Below are 21,820 nucleotides of genomic sequence, written 5' to 3' on the forward strand. Positions count from 1 at the left end.
TTAGACCTCATCCACCGCATCCACTACGTTGGCCACTTCGGTGTTGCCGCCCAGTCCGATTCGGTCGACTTTAATTGTGCACATGTGACATGTGCTGGAAATCAGTTGTTTGTTTTCTGTTGTGATGGCGGCTGCACGTAGTTCTCGTTATGATGGTATGTAGCCTATTTTTTAACGTTTTGTAATGATTTTTGTGAAAGTTTTTATTTGCAAATGTTTAATAGACAAATTTAAATAACATTACAATAATAAAAAAATTAAATAAGTTTTGTATTACCCTAAGTTATTCGCGTCCATTTAAATGGACATTGGGTCTATCTCATGCACATTTTAAATTAACTCATAAAATTTATTTTAGGAATTTTTGGCAATCAAAGAGTGCTTCGGCCAGGGGACGAAAAATTGGAGCAAATACTAAAAATCATTGGAAATGATGACTCTGACATTGAAATGTCTGATGATGAAGAAGAAATAATTAATGAAGAACTAGTAAGCAGCAGTGAGGAGGAATAAGAAGAAGATAGAATTCCTCTAAGTGTCCTGAGAGAAAACTTAAAAATGGCCAAGTAATCTGTGGATCCTTTAAAGCGAAAGTCTTTTGGAGGAGAAGACATGATACTTTTGCACCTCCAAATTTTGAAGGCCCCTCTAGTGAATGCAGCGCAGAGCTCCGGTATGATTGTACTGCAAAATCGTATTTAGCCATGTACTTTGAAGATGAGTTATTCCAAAAAGTGTGTCATTGCACAAATGCAAGGTACGTTGAACTTAAAGGAGTATCTCTTAAATTGACTCTTAATGAGATTAAAAATTTTTTTGGAATAGTTTGTTTGATGTCCTGTCTAAAATATACCAAAATCAGAATGTACTGGGCAAAAACCACTAAAGTTTCAGCTATTGCTATAAAAAAACATGGAAATTTATTAATGAGATTACCAACCATCAAAAAAAAGCGCCCCAAAATCATTTTAAAATAAAAGTAAATAATGACATAATAACGTATGAAGTAACAATTAGTAATACCTTTAATGAGTTTTTTACAAATGTAGGTTCGAAAATTCAAAAAAATATCAATAAGAATTCATCGAGTTTTAAAGAAAAAAATAAAAATTAATCCTAACTCCATGTTTCTTTTTTCAGTTAATACAAATGAACTTATAATGCACATTAAAACATTAAAAAATAACTCAGCACTAGGGGAAGATAAAATTTCAACAAATTTAATAAAAAAAATACATGTTCATATTTTAAAACCTTTAGTTTACTTAATAAATTTGTCATTTTCAACGTTTAACTTACCCTCTGATTGGAAAGTCTCTCTGGTATCTCCTATATATAAATCAGATAATCGTGATGAAACTACTAATTATAGACCCAATTCTCTCATAAATAACTTTGCTAAGATATTTGAAAAATGTTTAAAGTCTAGAATAATGAGTTTCCTGGAAAAGAATAATCTTTTATATCAAAAGCAATATGGTTTTCGAGTTAAAAAAAATACGGAGAAAGCCGTATTTGATTTAGTTAATAATATTAATATTAATCTACAAAACAGAAAAAAAAGTTTAGCAGTTTTTATGGATCTTTCGAAAAAATCCTTAGAAAAAATTGGTATTCGAAACGGGCCTCTTAACTTATTAAAAAATTATTTATCAGATAGAAAACAATTTGTTAAGATTAATAACACAATGAGCTCTCCTAAATACATTAAAACCGGAGTCTCACAAGGGACAGTGCTGGGACCAGTACTCACTCTTCCTTGTGTATATTAATAATATAGGAAGCTTATTGGACGACTGCGAAGTTATTTCGTACGCAGATGATACTGCATTATTGTTTTCTGATAATTCTTGGAAGAGAGTCTTTAAAAAAGCCGAAATTGGCCTTAGTAAAATGTATGAGTGGCTCAACAATAGTCTTTTAAGTTTAAACTTTAATAAAACTTATTATATGAGTTTTTCCGCAACGTCAGTAGATCAACCACCGCCCACAGAGATTGTTATTCATAATAATGACTGCTTATCGCCTAATGATGCATGTAATTGTATCAAAATAAAAAAAGTTGAAAAAATCAAATATCTGGGGGTTATACTGGATCAGTATCTTAAATGGGAGGAACATATTGCATTCGTTAATAAAAAAATTAGGAATATTTTCTATAAATTGTATCAGATACGTGAAATCCTAAATGTAAAAATGTTAAAACTTTATATAACGCACTAATAGAATCCAATTTAAGGTACTGTATTATTATATGGGGTTGCGCGTATAACAATACTATAAAGAAGTTATTAATCACTCAGAATTCTGCACTAAAAATAATATTTATAAGACCATATAGATTTTCAACTGGTGAACTATATAATAATCTAAATTTACCAAGTGTCAGAAATATTTATATCCATTCCACTTTAAACTATGTCCATACTACATTATCACCAATTAATAGTGATTCTATCAACTATCTCACAAGAGCAACAAAAGAGATAAATATGTTTATTCCATTTAAACGTACAAATGTGACCCAAAGATTTGTAACCTATTATGGACCAGTTCTTTTTAACACACTGTCTGCTGAATTGAAAAAATATTATAATTATCTAAAAATTTTCAAAGCCAAAACCAAACAATTTTTATTGAAAAATCAAACATTTTTTGAAACGTTGTTCTGAGTGTGTGGATATTGGGTTATTTTAGTGCATATTAGTCGTAATTTTTACTACCTTTTTGTTCTCTCGTCTGTTTTCCGCCTGCATAGCGGCCGTTCTTAACCGCTTAATATCTGTGCCATTTTGGAAGAGGAAATCTGCACACAAGGTACGTCATTAGATGGCCTTAGGCCGATTCCTCTTCTTGGATTTTTACATTAGGTATATAGGTATTTAACGTTATTTTTCTTCTCTCATGAAATAGGGTTGTTATCTATTTTTATTTAACAATAACACTTTTGTATATAACTTTATGTAATATATTGAATTTGAATTTGAATTGAATAATTTGAATTTGAATTGCAGATACAATGACTCGAGATAGATTTTTTGTTATAAGAAGTAACCTTAAAATCGTCATTGATGGCAGCATCGCTGAAGAGGTACGCAGGTCTGACAAATTTTGGGAAGTACGTCCTATTATAAAAGCAGTATGGCAGAGGTGTTTGCAGCTACCTAGAGAGAAAGTGGTTGCTGTAGATGAACAGATGATCCCATTTACAGGGACTTGTAAAATGAAGCAGTTCGTTAGAGGAAAGCCAGATCCAGAGGGCTTGAAAAATTTTGTTGTTGCTGCCCCTGATGGTCTTGTCGTAGACTTTAAATTATATTAAGGAAAAGATACTTTTCCAGATGATTCTGTAAGGAGTTGGTGTTGGCCCTTCTGCTGTTCGCCTTCGAAAGACATTATTTCCTGGAAGTCATGTGTACTGCGATAGATATTTTACGACAATACCACTTCTCGAATATCTTCGTCAACAAGAGAAATATTGTACTGGAACCATTATGAAATCTCGTGTACTAGCGGCAGCAAATTTAATTTCGGAAAAAATTATGGCCAAGATAGGTAGAGGCAGCTCGAAACAAATTGTAAGACAAGATGGCGAAATAGTAGTTGTACAATGGTATGATCTGAAATCTATAATTTTGGCATCTACTGCTCTAGGAATTCAAGCTAGCGATGAGTGTAAAAGGTGGTCTAAGAAAGACTCTAAATACATTCAGGTTAAAAGACCTTACGTTATTGCTAAGGACAACGATTGTATGGGAGGAATAGCCTTGATAGACCGAATGATTAGCTATTATAGAATTAGAGCCAGCTCAAAAAAATGGACTATAAGGGTCATTTTCCATTTCTTTGATCTAGCATTGGCTAACTCATGGCTTTTTTATCGAAGAGATAAAAACATATTTAAAATCCCTCCACGCAATATACAACAATATTTAGATTTTAAAACCGAAATTGCCACTCAACTTTTGACAAATACACCCAACCCACAAAGTGAATCCCAAAAAAAAATCCGAGGTGTAGGTACTAAAAGAAATCCTGGAAATATCTTTGTCGATTCACCGTCATCGTCATTAGGTTCCGAAAGAAAACGGAAACAACACTTTCCAGAAATTGCCACAGACTTAAAAAATTCGGTTAGATGTAAAAATGACTCTTGTGAAAAAAAAAGAGTTTTTTTGTAATACATGCAATACATGCAATACATTTTTGTGTATGGCATCAGAAACTGTTTCATGGAGTTCCATAGCAAATAAATTTAAGTTTACATTTATTTTCTGCGTTTTCATAGGTTTAGACTGAAATGTTATTGAAAAAAATATTATATATTAGGAATTTTTATTTAGGTTAAGACCCAACGTTCATTTTAATGGACGTCATCTATCTGTCAAAGTAAGAAAAAAAATAAAAAAAGTTATTAGTAAACAATGTTTATTTATGTATGTTTTATTATATTTAAAGGCCTTACAACCCTAACTTAAAAAAAACATGTCTGAGCCCCAGGAGGATAATAAAGGTTTTGCCCACATTAAATACAAGCCTGTTTGCAGAACACCACTCTATCAGAATCTCTATGATTCCATAATATGGTGGTATCATCAGCAAAGTCAAGCATTTTGCCCTGCAGTTTTAATAAACTCAAATCATTTACATAGGGCAAAAATAATAATGATCCTAACACTGAACCCTAAAGTACTCCAGTTTTAAGGGATCTGGAATCGGATAAACATCCAGATACTGTAACTCTTTGGGTACGATTAGACAGATAGGATTCCAGCCATTGCAATGCCACACCTCTAAAGCCATTATTATTGAGCTTAGACAGCAGTATATCATGATCTACACAATCAAATGCCTTGGATAAATCGCAAAACACTGCCGCCCCGGACTCTCCAGAATTTAAGGACACATAGACACTCTCCAAAAAGCCGAAAACGTCATGAGTCCCTTTTCCCGTTTGAAATCAAAACTGATTTGCAGATAAAATGCAATTATTTTGCAAAAAAAGACAAAATTCTGATTTTTGCAAGTTTTTCAACTATCCTGGAGAGGTTAGATAATATAGAAATTGGACGGAAATTACACGGAAATTATTTATTGTAGATGCCATTTTTATTCATTGTTAATTGTTGTAACCTTTTGACCTTGCCGGAGGCACTATAGCTTTAATATGTATTGACGAAAACCCTCAATTTGTGTAAGTAATTTTAATACCTTTTGTATTTTAACACTTTGAATCTATATAGATCCCTGATGATGGACATGTTATATGTCCGAAGCATGTAGGATTAATAATTTTTAAATAAATTTAGTGGAAGATGACCGAAGCATTTTTAGTTACACATTGACATATTATTTCCACTGCAAGTATGGACTACTTCTTCAAAACTGAATAATATGTCACGAAACGCGATCCTTTTTAAAGACCCATGGAACAATTTTCTAAAAAACCATACACTATAGGTTAAATAAACTTAAACTACAAAATACGAGCAAATCAGTACAAAAACTATGAGAATAATTAACGTATTTACATTTTCATGACAATATAAACATCCTGGCATGTTAATTATTAAAAATATGCACATTAAATCATAAACTATCAATTTTCACAATATTATTGACGTCACACGAAACTCACGAATTCAGTTCCGTTTTTTTTCATTCCGTAGGGCCAATCTGTATATAGAAAATGGCTTGTGTTTAAAATCCTTTTTGTGCTTAAAAAATCATAAACCCTTGAAAGGGAAAGAGAAGAGAAAAATCAAATAAATCAGGTAGGAGACCTTTATAGATTCGGGTGAAGTAATACAATGGCCGTCAGTGCACAAGTTGGCATGGGGTATACGTAGGTATATATAAAACACTATAAATACTACAAAAACTTAACTGATTTTTAGGGACGCTATTGATTTCAACACATTCCGTAGAGTTTAAACTAAGAGGTCGATTACAGGAAATATTAGAAGAGGACCCTCTGACATGCACAAAATATGTTTTAAAGTCAGACCAGAAAAACTTATGTTTGGGTGAGGTATAAAATAAATAAAAGGCAGAAATGCATACAATCAACATTTACTCAGATTGATTTAAAGCAGATTATTTCAAAATTAATTTTTTCAATAGAATACACTAAAAAAAGACTTATATAATTATTTTTAAAAACCTAATAATGGGACCAGTGCAAAAATTAACTTCTAAAAATTACTATCACGCAGACACACTAAGATTTCTTTTCTTTCTCAATTCTTTTTGTTCTTACAAAAAGAAGATTTTTTATCTTTTTGAATACATTTAATTCATTATATGAATTTTTTTGAGTATGACGAGCGACTTGGTAACTCATATATTTAAATTTGGATATTCACTTTTTTTTTATTTTCAAACTTGCTGATATTTCAGCAATATTTTTATTAAAGTCATCAAATAAAACCCTAAATAAATGAAAAACAACCGTTTCACCTCTTTTGATGATCATTAAAATTCAATGGCCAATGAAAATTATATGGCAAATCACAGAATAATATTTTTGCCTAACCTGTCTTCGTCTCACTTTGAGTTAAGTTTTTCCTAGCTAAAAAACTGAATCCTTATAGCCTCGTTTGCCGAATTCCTATTTCTTATGTACATTTGCCTATTATCTTTGTAGCGCGTAACTCGGTTCAAACCGATTTATTTCCAACCCGTGTGAGTCATACCTACTATCCAACCACAAAAAAATTACTAAGTCCAGACAAACAAATTTTATTTTAAAAGATTCAGAGATTTGGTGGCCGCCAGCTTTTAGACAGTGGAGAAGGTAGTGGGAAAAATTTTAATAAGAGCGCCACTTGATTTAAATATTTTACACCAACCCCTGATATATTATGATGGTAATATAAGCCCCCCCTTAATCAAGAAAATGATGACCTATATTTATGCTTGTACCTAGATCCTAAAAGCTGAAAATAATTTGGGAAAAACTCAAATAACAATCCATAGGTCCACCAGATTGATATAATCATCCAAGAATTTACAGTCACTTCCATTAATATATAAAAAAATTAAATTCCACTGAGATATTTAAATTTAGATAATTATTCAAAATGTAATACTGTAGTAATTTTAAGTAAATAAAAAAAATGGATAAAAGAATTAAGAGTTACTTGAGGTATGCTTAAGGCGAGGATTTAGTAAAAAAAAAACAAATCCGCATTGAACTACTGTTCAAGGGGAAAAATCCAAAACGTGATCACGTGTTGTTTACAAGAAGTATATGTTTGGAGCCTAATTCACAATACCTTACTGGCTCTAAATATCTTTTACAAACTTTAGTCAAGTCACATTAATCTAAATAAAACTTTTAAATAGTAAGGTTCGAATTTAAAAGCCTATTAATGGTATGTTGGTGCAATACAACCTATTAACCAACAACCAACACTATGACTAAATATGTTATTTGTAGCAAATAGCCGATCCCTTACAAGGTGATCTAGGCTCAATGTCAAAATCAATTATGTCGATGCTCGACTCAAATGAAAAGCAAGAACTCCTTTTTTTTACATAAAAGAAAATAAACCCATAAAATTCAAATTAATAAATAAACCCCCAACCCTAAATCAAACCGTTCAATAAGAGAAAAATAAAATTAAATGTGCAAAAACTTGCGTTTCCTCTAATCTCTTGTGTATTTTGGCTAAGGTAGCTTAACTCGACAGCTCGTAGGAGCAGCCGACCAAATCCAAAAATATCAGGTCAATCCGAAATCCTCTCGGCTACAACTTCCCACTAGACGTTCATCAAATTAAACCCCAAAACTTGGGAGGAATATTTTTCCATTCAACCGAATTACCGGCAAGATGAACTTAAATTTTTCTTAAAACCACAAAATGTCGACTGTTCTTTTTGATAACGGGATGGCTACCAGCTGAACAAGGAACTGACAACCGACCAGACAATGACAGGTGACACTGGCAGTAAACTTGTCACTCTCTTTCTTCGACACGATCTGACTCTACCTCTTGGTGCAAACTACGCGGAGCCTCACTCTATCAAAATAGAAATTCCGCAATACCACAGCAAAATGATACTGCTCGGATACTAAAACATGGAAAACTAACAAAATTTTCCCAACGGGGCTACGAAATTCCAATTTTCCTCTTACGTTGCTCTGCCTGATTTATAACGCTCCGTCATCCGCCAAATGGAAACCAAACTTTAATGGGAAACAGCAACGCTGCCAAACCTCCACAACAACAAGTATGTCAATAGTCATTACTGTCAATCACAGTCACTGTCAATCGGCTAGTAGGGTTAGAAACTAGATGTCAAGGCACGTTTATTTACTAAAACTTAACTTGAAGAATTGAAGGGAAATATAGCAAGCAAAACTGGGGAGCCCAATTTTAAATCAATTAGGATACCTTGCCCAACATGATTCCGCTATAGAAGAAAGTATTTGTGAGTTTTCCTACACTAACGGATCACCCTCTAAAAGGTCTTATTTACTCCACTCGTAGCGCAATCTGTGGCACAACAGCACCCTCTAGAAGTCCCTCCATACCCCAGACATATACCGGCCTCATAGAAACCCTTGACAAATAAATCAAAGGTCAGAAAGTTCCCAACACCAGGTACATGAATAGGGACTAAGGAAACATAATACAACTAACTCCACCGAGGTGTGCTGACAGAATAGGGTAGGTAAATACATTCCTAAAAATAATCAACCCCCAAAAGCCTTAAAAAAAAATTGCATTACTATCAAACCCCAAATTCCATTTATAAAACTGTAAATCACACAACCCTTTCAAGCCGATACCCATAAACTTTTGCCCGAATTTATATGAAATCCCATGTTACATGCTTAGGGCAAAATCTGCATGTAACATCTTCTTCGTGTGTTCACCAATGATCTGACCAGCTAATTATTCACCCAAATTCTGTATTTTGTACTATTTAGTCTCTACTATAATTGGGGATGTCCTTTTTTTCTGACCTCTTTTCCGCAGTGTGTACTGACTAAGAGGGAGATTCAGAGTCGGGGCACGGTAGTCAGCTAACCACTACACTGGCTACCCAAGTAACAATTTGCAGTCACCTAATTTGAGATTACTCTTATTTTCACTAGTTGCAACGTTGTTTTCAGTGCAAAATATAGTTGGTTTTGCAAGGACGTTTTTTTTTGACCAAACTTCGACGTACTGCACCTGTCTCGCAACTGTTGTAAAACTCTGCTGTTTTTACAACGTATTTTTTTACTATAGATGGTAACAGTAGTAATTTACACTTAAAACAACGACGTGCAGACGTGTACAATTTTTCGAATCAAAAACCCAGTAAGAATAACGTTATCTCATCGTTAACGAATGGGTATTACATTGCCTGATCATCTGTGTTGAGCACTTTTGGCTGTAGAGGGAGCTTTTTGATATGTTAAGAGTTTTAGGAAGAAGATGAAAAACAAAGGTAAAGAGAATAAGAGGAAAAAAAATTCAATTCAACATAACCTACTTAATCTATATTTTTATCTTTATAATTCATTTTTTGTTTGGAATAATTGGGATTTATTATTTTCGTTTTGCTTGGAAAATTAAGAGATATAAAGACTTGAAATATTCTTCAACTCATATAATGGAAGCAAAAATTCCTACAACTAGCTTATAGTTGAAGGTAGAAGTTGATATGGATTATACAATAGAATAATAATAATACAATTATAGAATCAATGGAAGTGGCGGAAGATAGCAGTGAAAAGGTTTGTATTAAATTTTACATGTGGACTACTTTAAAATGTCCTTCCATTTTCTCGGAGTCTATATTTTTCGAAGAGCTTAAGTAATTTTTTTGTAAAAGTTAAAGTTTTTGTTTATTAATGTTTGTAAAAAAACGTGCTGCATACGCGCAACAAACTGCAAACAATAATTTAAATATAAAAATTTTAGGTTAGGTCCATCCGTTCTTCCTCTTGCTTCAGGCCAACCAGGGACAACGACAACGGATTTCTACCAATAAAAAAAATTACTTTTTTTCTCGAAATCCGCTATAAATTCAGGGCGTACTGTTCAAAAGATGGATTAAGAAGGTTGAATTTTTGGAGTAGCTGCTTGATCTATTAGTTTATTGTTAAAAAGGTAATTAATTTTTCTGTCGTTATGGCGTCCATCCGTCCAAAAATCAGTAACTCTAAAAACGTTGCAAAAGCGTTTAAAAAGTGAACGGGTAGTCACAGCGCAACGTTGAGACAACTAAAAAAATCTCTTTCCATTGAGGTAAAACAGGGTTGTCTCTACGGTTAAAACAACGTAACAATGCAACGTTGTATTGCAATTTGTAACGTTGTCGCGTCGAAAAATTGCTAATTGGGTAGGGTTGCGAGGAAAAAAGAGAACAAAGAAAAACCACATGTTGACTGGGTAAAAGGTGACGCCGAAGCCCATATTGGTCTTTCGTTTAATAACCAACTAATACCTTTCATGGGAATCTTAAAGGGAGACTTGTGTCAGACCAAAAAGAGGGATCGAATCGAAGAAGCTGCATTTTCATAGGAAAATATGTAGAGGTCACACTGCTGTGGAAGTTTTGCGACAGAGACACGGCTGTCAAATTGCAAATTAAGATACTGGAGGAAAGCTACGATACAACAATAGTATCAACATATTTTCCGTACGATCAATAAGGGAAACCACCTCCCACCACAGTTCGGTGGCTGGTAGACCAGCAAAGATTGGAAAAACCTGTTGAGCTAACCCTAGATAAAGGACACATCTGTGACAAGGTTTGAACTAGAATCTGCATTGCCCCGAGGATTAACAGAAATCCGAGAAAAATGAACTGGAGTAGGTATCTATAAAGAGACTCTGGGACGTAACCTGGAAAACTGTCCAACGGAGCATTAAAGCAACCTGGGGCTCGAAATTCTAACAGAGTCAATTACAGAGGCTATCAGAGACACATTAGGAAAATCATGTCCCCTAAACAAACTGTATCAGGCAGGGAACATCATTGACAAAATTGTCGAGCAATCATTAAACAACAATAAAATCGGCCTAGGAGCCTTTTTAGATATTTGACAACTCAAAATATAATTTATTCAACCATGGCATAGCTGTACGAGGTATACAACCTAAAATACGCGGTTGGGCCAACCAAATGCTAAGCCATAGGAAAGTGCTAGCAAGTCTCTACACATTGCCCTACATTTAATAGCACTGCGGTAAGAGCCGAGGTGTGTTCATCAATTCAATCAACATCGTTCTTTCTAATGCAGCGATATTTTCAAAAAAATCGATGTATCGAATCAGCGTATTTTGCTAGTTTTGATTAGTAAAGTAATAATCATAATTCAAATCATTTTTGGAAAAACTAGTCATTAAACATTAAAGTAAAAAGTTATTATAAAGGAGACTCATTTTATTTAAAAAAATACTTTGGGAATTTATGTTCTAGATTACAGATTACACTAAACATATAATCCTAAATCCATATAGAAAATGAACTGCAACATAAAATAAAAACAAATTAAATAACACATTCCAAAGCTTCTAATTAACACTATTTAAAAATAGTAACTTTGAGAGTCTTTTTCCTTTCAGACAATTTCTCGTTTGTGTCAGTGTTGTCCTGCCTTAGAGAAAAGCCGTTCAGAAGTTACGAAGGTTGCCACAATCGATAAGTCTTTCTGGCCAATTTTGCTAGGATGGAATATATTCCCGACATTGCTTTCCAAGTAGCTAGCGGGTTATCTATAAAATTGGAAATTGAACTCCTTAAGTATTGAGTGACTTTTAATGTAATATAGGTAGAAAATTCATCTAATTGTTTCGACTTTGTTCGTTCATGCGTTATGATCACCGCTCCACAAATTAAATTCTTTTGAACTGGCTAAAAAAATAAATTTAGATGCAAAAATAAGTTTCATCTTATTAAAAAATATTAGTTTTACCTGGATTTGCATCTACGTTGTCAATTCCGTCAACCTCGCCAACGTGATATTCGCCAGCTTTCTGTAACTTAAGTTCTTCTTTGTTAAGGCATTGTAATAAATTAACAGCATTTGTGCAAGCTAATGAGTTCTTAAAATGAAGTCTTTTAAAGCGTGGATCCAGTAATGTAGACACTGTTAGTATCCCTACGTTTTCAATATCTCAAAATCTCTTTTCCATCAGTTTAAGTAAGCTTTTTTTAAATTCTTTACCAATCAGGCAGTGTAGCATTGGGATAACTTTGCTGCTGGTTACATAATGTTCCCCACATACTTCTCTAGTTGCCGCTTCCAAGGGTCGCAATAAGTGCTTAATCTCTTCTAGTTCTTCAGCTTCTTTTGCACTGATCATATTTGGTGCTAATCTATGTCAATTAATAATTTCATTTATGGTTGATCTTCGTTTCAAAAAACGCTCCATCATAAAGTAGTTAGAATTCCACCTAGTACTAACTTCTTGAATTAGTTTCTTTTTCAGTACCAGTTCGTCGCTAGCCACTACGCTTAATTTAAACCAGGTAACAATCGTTTTTAATTTTGATATCAGAGCAGACGTCACTAACAGATTTTTCAGCCACTAAATTAATTAAATGTGCAAAACAGGGAATACTATATTTTTTTCCAAACTTTAACTCTACTGCTTTTAATATGTTCGCACCGCTGTCAGTTACGATTGCTGAAATATTTTTTTTTATATTCCACATTTTGCAGATGTTTACTAATTCATCAGCTAAATATTGTCCCGTATGTCTGTTCTTGAGGCTCGATTACACCCAAAGTACTTAATACTAGTTCTGTTTCATTATCAGGGCAATAGTGCACTGTAAGGCCTAAAAAGCTTCGCGTCTGCATCGTGTCAGTCCACACGTCCGGAGTTAGCGTAATATTCTTTATTTTACTCAACATTTCACGAACATTCGCAACTACAGAATCATATTTGAAGTCCAAAAGTCGAGTAAAGCTAGTTCTATTTGGTGTTTTAAATTGAGGAACATTTACCTTCATCAAATTCAGGAAGCCTTCATTTTCAACAAAAGAAAATGGTTGTAAATCTTTACATATAATATAAAAAATCGATTCCTTTATTTGACGATTTTTATTGCCACCTTCTGAAAACGATCGTGTATACTCACGTTGACACATTGACACTTTGTGGCAACTGTGAAAGATGAAGATGAACTTTGTTCTGAACTTTCTGGTGAGCGAGATTGAGATCTTGCGCTGGATGGCCCTGGTAATACATCGTCATCGTAGTAATTGCTTTTGGAGGCAATACCTGTACCTGCAGGTTTTTTTTAGAGTCCACTGGCTTAGTTGGATTAATATTTTTATGCAGGCGATCAAGAAGCAGTAATAAATTCGTAGTATTTCCAGAAGTTTTTTTTAGAATTTTATAACAGTAATGACAAGTGGCAGTGTTTGCTGAATTTTTAAAAAAATGTCGCCAAACGTTGCTTTTTGGAGGTGCCATTTTGAGCTTAAAAAAAGATAAAAATGTTTTTTGTTTTATACGATGCCGATTTTGATTAATAATAAGTTTGCAACAAGCGACAGCAATATGATTCAAATTTGTAAAGACAAATAGTTACTTACTTGTAGAGTATGTAATTATTAGGTATTTCAATGTAAAACAGACACAAATACGAAAATTGAACAGCACCATTCGAAAGTAACGTTACATTAGCTCCTTCAAAACAACACTAAAAACTGTTTACAAGTCGGCACAATTATGCAGTGTTATGGTTAAAAAAATGGGATTCCCCGAACGCAGGGCATCAAAGCATTGTGCATTGTTGCCAATGTTCCGATTTGTACAGTACGGCGAATTCTCGGTTCCACTTTGCCTATGTATATTACGAAGTTAAATCTTTATTTTTTTTTGTTAGATATAGTGAAGCGATTCGATATATCTACAGGCAGTACATCGATACATCGGAACAAAAATATCGATGCAAAATCATCGAAAATCGAAACAAAAATATCGATACTTTCGATACATCGTGGGCATCCCTATGAGGAACCTTGTATCGGACAGACTGCTGACACGGCTGGAGAGACAGCATATCTTCGCTGTGAGATAAGCAGATGACATTATTCTACTAGTATGGGGGAGCCAGGCTCATGTATTTGAAAAAATGCTAATAGCTCTGAACGTTGTCGAGCAGTGCTGCATAGAAGAATAACAAAGAGTAAACCCTCGCAAAAATCACCTTAATGAGAAGAGAAAACTAGAGCCCATAAGAGTCCTAGGACCTAGTGCTTTTTGTCGAATACCTGCGACTTGAAGATGAGGTCAAATATCTAGAGGTGACCCTAGATAAAAAACAGCTTTAAGAAGCATGTAATAAATGATACAAACAAGGCCATAAAAAATCGTATGTACTGTAAGAGAATATTCGGTAGATCATGGAGACTACCATCAAAAATAATACACTGGTTATACACAAGAATGGAGAGACCCATCATTATACAGCACTAATATATTGGCATGCGGCAGAGAAGTGAACTGTTGTTCAGGTACTCCACAAAGCACAAAAAACAGCATGTCTGAGTTTAGCAGCAATGATGTCAACGACACCGACCGCTGCCCTTAATTACCTGACAAGGCTAAGCCCACTACACTTAGTAGTACGGGCTGACGCAATATCAGGAGCAAAATGGCTACTGTCCAACGGCGCAACGATCCTAACGAAAGTTGGATACAATGCCCTATTCGACAAGATATAGGACCTTGGGCGAATGGCATTAAGAACGGACAAAACCAAGGTCAAACAGCCAGGCAAACTCTTTGTAATTAAGGAGGGAAAGGGTCCACTGAGAACAGAAGTTACCCGGCGTAGGCAAGGCGGGTACTAAGTATGCAACAATGTGGCCATGCGATCGAAGATCGAGTTAGCCGTGGGCGTACTAGAAGATGGACAACAGAGCAGGCAACTCAAGCTGACCCTAGTGCTGGAAGCAACAGACAAACAGGGAAGCACAATAGGTACCCAGACCTGTGTCCTTCTGATGAGAGGAGAGGTGCCAAGGGGCCAAACCTGCGCAATCATTACAGGAGACAAGACAGTGAAAAAAATCTGTAGGCGAGTTTGAGGCTAGGGCAAAGACTGTACCAAATTGCTAGAAGGATCTCGTGGACTTAGCAAAAGAGCAAAACAGGCCAGAGATGATCCTTTCACAAAATATGAACACCCTTGGCGGTGCAAGAAGGGTAATCCAACTTGCAATGAAGGGGTCTAGCCACATGCTCATAAGCCCAGCACTAACATGCTGTGTGAGTGAAAAAACCTGGAAATAGTTATATCAGACACTGGTTGGAACTTGAGCATAAAAACTACTGGGAACAATTGCCAAAGCTGGAACTCTCCAAACAACTTTTGGGTAGCTAGGTAGTCCTACAGGAAGGGTGAAAACGTACTAAGCTACTTTAAGCAACAACTGCAACAGGTAGCAGAGCTGCTAACAGGCTATGCAGCCTGCAGGAAATACCTACATAGACTCGGGAAAGTAGATACACCACTATATGGAGGTTGTGAGGAAGAGAAAGAAAGCACTCTTTGCATTCTATGCTTCTGCAAAGCATTTAACCAGACCAGGGCGAAGCTAAACCTTCACCAAAAAGGATAAAAACTACGTCACTGGGCCAAATACTGAGGCCTCCTAAAAGCTACAGAACTGAACCAGGAGTAAATCTATGGGGCTCAATAACAGAGTAGAACGCAGTGCAGGGAACCAACTGCTACCACCCAGCAAGAAAGTCAAGGAAGAGGGTAACCAGGCACGGAATCCCACAGTACCAGGAGTTTGTAGAGGTCCGTTTGAAGCAGAATGGAACTCGTTTATAAATTCTTAGATTCATAGATAGCACCATTGTGGAGATAAATATTCCGGCAGCCAGCCGATAGTTGCTTGGCGCTAAACTAGTAAGCAATCACAAAGCTATAAGGATTCTTTTAGAAAGTTGAAACAACTTCCTTAAAACTCTTTGAACTTACTAGATTAATTCTGCATAGTTAGATTCCTAAATAGTGGAGACGTATTATCAAGATCTATGACATTAGTTTATTTTGGAAAATTGGATTCATAGGGAAAGGTAGTTGGATGTAAATGTAGAAATAAGCAACTTCTTTAAAATTCTTTGAACTTTAATTTTGAGTTCTATGGATTCAAGGCCATGTTATATGATCAGAATATGATTCTTCTTATATTTATTAGGATAAACAACAATTATATAAAATATATATAATATAACATAATTTAATATTTCTTAGTCTTCTAATATAACATATAATTTCAAAATATCAATTACAGTAATATATCACCAGTAAATTTCTGAATTAAATTATCAGGATACTAATAAAGCAATAAACAGTTTTACCGCTACCATTCAGCATCACCATTTGCCTTTTGAAACACGTAGTCACTTCCATTAAGATTCATGATACCATCTTTTAGATGAAATTTCCATCTATTTCTTGCTCTTGTAATCTGAAATATACGAAATTTGATTTAGGTTTAAAACTTTCAAATAGGCAATAAAAATTTGATATAGTTTAAATTGGCTAAAAAGTTTTTTAAATAAATTACCAGACCACCGTAAACTGTTTATTTTTATTTACTTTTGAATATGGCCATTGTACCGCAGGACAGGGTCAGGGAAAAAGAACACTGTCAAAATTCCCATTCAGCTAGTCCACATTCTCACCTTCTTGACCCGCATACGTGCTCAGAATAGGTTCATGCGAGTATATTAAGATTATACTTATGGGGATAGTAGGCTATATAAAAAGGGATAATCAAATGGGAGTATTTAGGAAATTAAGTAGGTCAGAGGTATAGTTTAATATAAAATACTTAAATTAATTTATATCCTGTACAACAATATTCATTGCAAATAGCATAGTAGCAATAAAAAAAATAATACAATTTCTTGCATATTCGTTATTATTTACCAAACCCATTAAATTGTTAAAGAAAATAAATAAACAATTCTAATACTATCATAGCGCGGACGCACCAATGAATATTCCACTCCAATTAGTTCCATCCTTAACTAAAGAACAAGGCAGACCCATACAATCTTTTTCTTCACTTTAATGCACATATCTTCTAGCCAAAAGATATTGTTATGAAAATATAAATACAATAATTATTCTCATAGGTTTTGTACAGATTTGCGTATTTTTTGTAGTTTAAGGTAGTTAATTAGGTTTACTTAGAATTCTACTTGCCTTTGGCTTAATATTTTCACCTATAGGTTCTAGTTTTTAGTAGCTCATTTTGTTTAAGGTCCTCATTTTAATCAATTTAGATTATTTGGGATATTTAATTGTAAATTCTGGTAGTTTAAACTTGAAAATTGATAGTTAAGGCGAGGCAGGTGAAAGTTTAGTACTCTGACATCAACAATAAAGACTGTGACAATCAGACTGTGTTCCTGAGTTTCGTTACAATAATATGTTTCTTTCAATTCTTCTATTTTATTTTATTTTTTTCAAGGTCTTAAAATCGCTACTGGCTAGACAGTATATATGTTATTATTCACTTTGATTTTATTGCGCGAGTATAAAGCAATAAGTTAATAAGCAGGCTGCTGGCTTCAAATTTGTTTGATCTTGTTTAATCAAAATACTTGGGTAACCCAAGATATGAAGACAATAATTGGTAAGCTAAAATGCATTATATTACACTATGTACTTAATTAAATAATACACCAAATAATTTATTTATTTAAAGCTCAATAACTACTAAAAACAATGATGTTACCAACACCTTTTTTGCATTTTTTATAATGTTTCTCTCTTCGTAGGTTTCCTTAGATTAACGACTATTTGGAAATCATGGATGAGTTTTACGAGATCAATAAGGCAATATAAACTTTTTATAATAGATAATATAATAAACGTTTATATATACTACCTTTGTATCACCAATAATAATCATACCATGATTGGTTGGTTAAGAGGCCACTTTTTAGTAGAAAATTACTCTACCAATCTATCAGTATCCTATCGGAGTGATGTGATTAGATCCTCTAGATCATGGCAATAGTTCATTAGTAGAATCATCAGTAGTAGTTTAATAGTATTATTAGGCAAGAAGAATAATCCTGATGTTGGAGTGATATATCGCAGATTATTAATGAGATAAATTTATCTCCTAGTATTAGATTATTAATGAAATAATCATAGATATAATATCATTAACTCTGTAACCGAGAATGCAGTTATCTCCGAATCCACAGTAATAACAGGCAACATCTGAGTATATCATTTGCTGTTTTTTACCCGGTTGGTTGTATCTCCGCAAAAACTAATTTCATTCAGATCTCCCATTGAACTAGTAAATTAAAATCAATTTTTTCATTCAATTTTTTAAAAACTAAGAAGTATTGGGTAAAGTCTGGTCACAAGCTCTAACAAATCTAGATTGGTGAATTTTGTATTAAAAACCTAAGAAATTCAATGTTAATTTCTTTAACTAATAGCAAGAACTATTAGTTAAAGAAACTACTATTTGATGATGATCGATATGAATGAGAAATAGAAAATTGTAAATTGTTAATTGGTTTTAATTCACTAGTTCAATGCCTATACACAGATGGCGGTACTATGACCATATTAAAAAAATAAATAAAAATAACCAGTTTATTTATTTACGATGGTCCTGTAATTATAAATTATTAATTATATTAAAAAAAAAATTTTAGCCATTTTAAACTGTAATAAATTACTAATTTAAAGGTCATTGTTATGAAAGATATCCTCTTAAAGTTTAAAAAAAATACGCACCTTGTCAAATTGACAAACGATAACATTATCAGTTTCGAAGGATTCCTCTGTACCATCAGCATCAGATATATCATCCTCTGAGTTAAGCGGCTCGTCTTCATGTGCACCCTGACTGTCATTCTCAATATCATAATTTAGATCCTCATCATCGTCATTTTCATTTTCTTCATCATCATCTTCATCATCTAAATCAATTTCATCAGATGAACTGTTGGTGCCATCACCTTGATAAATTTTTAACTCTTGCTGTTTTTTAAATACTTTAGAATCAAGCTTCCGTCGAGTTTTTCTTTTGGATTGAAAAATCGACTTATTTTTTAGTCTTTTGGTATATCCAAATTTATTACTTGCACAGTTTTCTTCCTCACTTGTTACGTAACCATCTGTTTGTACGATGGACTGGTTCATACCCATATTAACGTTTATAATATTTGTTGATTGTTGGTGTTTTACAAATGCGTTATTTACTTGATCTTGTAAGAAAGTAGTTGCTGCATTAAGAGGTAGATTAAGAGTTTGACTAATAATTGGACCAGTTAGGATAGATTTTAAATGGTGACCTAAAAATATACCCTTGTTTCAAACAAAAACATTAGGTTTTAAATATTACAAATAATGTTACCTTGCAAAAAGACTTCGGGAACTTCGATTCCTAATATTCTTTGTTCTCCAGTGCCACACCCAGGAGGAGATGGGATAGTGAGTTGAACAGGTACCCTCCTCCATTCTGTAAGCGCTATTCCTTGTGGTATGTGATTGTTAGGTGGAACCTGCCCTACCAATTGTTTATTTAGTTGCTGTTGGGCTAATTGGTTTACGTAATTCTGTTGTTGATGTTGTTGTTGAAGCTTTTGAGACTTACTTACAGCTAAAAATTCAATTCAATTCACTTTATTGATGTCAGGATACAAAGTATTCACATAAGTCAGGTCGGATAAAGTATAAAATACTTAGTTAAACTTAATTCTATACTTGATATAATAATACACATAATAAAATGTAAACCATTACATATAAAATACTTAAAATATTACAGTATTAGAACAATTACTTTACATAATTCGAGGTCTGGCTATTAAATAACGAGACTGCGTGCCTAGAGGGCGCCCTAGACGCGTGGGGAAAAAAACGAGTAGTACGTTGGGTATCTAGATATCTTGTCTATGCACGTACCAAAACACGTTTTCGTCACTATTATAGTATTCGTGCAGTAGCGGTTTGAAACGAACGTGTTTTTTTCTCGTGTCGAAAACCATGTGTGACAAAAAACAAGAGCAACGCATCAATCTTAAATTTTTCGTTAAATTGAAAAAAAACTCCGACTGAGTGCTATAAATTGTTGCAAGAGGCCTATGGGGAAAATTCTCTCTCTCGTGCGCGTGTTTTTGAGTGGTGTAAGCGCTTTAGTGAGGGCCGAGAGAGCACTGAAGATGACCAGCGCTCAGGGCGCCCTGTCACTGTTTCAAGTCCGGAAACAGTAACCAAAATCAACCAAATTGTGCGTGCAGATCGTCGAATGAGCACCAGAATGATTGCCGAGGCTGTAAACGCCGATAAAGAAACGGTTAGAAAAATTTTACACGGGGAATTGCACATGACAAAAGTCTGTGCGAAGTTGGTGCCAAAAAACCTGACTCCTGACCAAAAGCTCTTGCGTCAACAGGTCTGCTTAGATTTCCTTGAAAGGTTAGAAAAAGATCCCGGACTGATGAAAAACATTATTACTTGCGACGAAACGTGGATTTTTCAATACGATGTTGAAACCAAGCGACAATCGATGCATTGGAAGACGCCTGAATCGTCCAGAATAAAAAAAAGCAAGGATGTCCAAATCAAAATTCAAGGCAATGTTGATCGTTTTTTTCGACATTAACGGTATCGTGATGACTGAATGGGTTCCACAGGGTCAGACTGTCAACCAGACTTACTATTTGTCAGTTTTGGCAATACTGCGAGAACAAGTTCGTAAGAAACGGCCCGAGTTGTGGAAAAACAACTCGTGGATTTTGCACCAGGACAACGCACCTACCCATAACGCGCTATCTGTGAAGCAGTATTTGGCCGGTAAGCGCACTCCAGTGCTCGAACACGCGCCGTATTCGCCAGATTTGGCCCTGTGCGACTATTTTTTGTTTCCGATGATAAAATCTGCTTTGAAAGGGACCCGATTTGAGTCGATGGAAGCGGTAAAGCAAAAAACGGCAGAGCTCCTAAAGGCCCTCACCAAAGACTTCCAGCACTGCTTCGATCAATGGAAAAAACGTATGTCTCGTTATTTAATAGTCAGACCTCGTAGTTAGTAGATCTATCTAGGAATTCCATCATTTAGAAAAAATATGAAATTACAAAAAAAAAAAGTAGAGAAGAACAGAACATCATTAAGAGCTGGCAGATCATCACAACCAGGAAGCACCAAGATACTCTTCCTGAGAATAATGCTCCAAGCAATAGAAGTTCTTTGACTTTTATTTTAAATTGAGATATGGGCAGTTGTCGAATTATTAGGGTGTTACAATTGCCTATGATTTCTAATGGAATTCGCCAATATTTTTCATTGAACTATCAATGTTATCACCACTTTAACTCTTTGTTATTGTTTACAATATGCTGTGCATAGAAAAGATTTAACGGCAATTCAATTGATCAATCGGTTTACTAAAGCTGACGCCAGTGGCGTCGCGTGTCGATTTATTCCGATTTGTTCCGTATTTGTATTTTCTACTAGGCACTCTATTCTAAGTCCATTCTGAAGTGGAGTCAATATAAAATTGAAAAGTTAGTAGGGGAAGTCTTTTCTCCACAAATAAAACGCTAATCCTCTAATTTCAGGAGTTATGCATTTAGGCAAGTGTTCTTGCCATCATCAGACTTGGGCTACTTAAGTAAGTAAAGTATTTAAATTATACAGTACTTAAGTAAGTAAAGTATTGTTTGTTATTGTTTATAATTTGTGTATGTGTTAAGTAACCCAAGTCTGATGATGGCAACAACACTTGCCGAAATGCATAACTCCTGAAATTAGAGGATTAGCGTTTTATTTGTGGAGAAAAGACTTCCTCTACTAACTTTT

The 21,820-nt window shown here is 34.4% G+C and overlaps 1 protein-coding gene across 1 annotated transcript in view; it reads right to left on the reverse strand.

The window, feature by feature from the left end:
- Positions 1-16,150: 16,150 nt before the first annotated feature.
- Positions 16,151-21,820, reverse strand: part of LOC126748532 (transcription initiation factor IIA subunit 1-like) — a 35,499-nt gene continuing 29,829 nt past the window's right edge. The window contains exons 3-5 of the mRNA XM_050457838.1: positions 19,373-19,618; positions 18,751-19,310; positions 16,151-16,447 (exon numbers count right to left, since the gene is read on the reverse strand). Of these exons, the coding sequence (XP_050313795.1) occupies positions 16,340-16,447; positions 18,751-19,310; positions 19,373-19,618 (914 nt within the window). The 3' untranslated portion in view covers positions 16,151-16,339. The remainder of the gene's footprint in view (positions 16,448-18,750; positions 19,311-19,372; positions 19,619-21,820) is intronic.

The sequence above is a fragment of the Anthonomus grandis genome, chromosome 22 (genome assembly GCF_022605725.1).
Source record: "Anthonomus grandis grandis chromosome 22, icAntGran1.3, whole genome shotgun sequence".
NCBI classification, from domain to species: domain Eukaryota; kingdom Metazoa; phylum Arthropoda; class Insecta; order Coleoptera; family Curculionidae; genus Anthonomus; species Anthonomus grandis.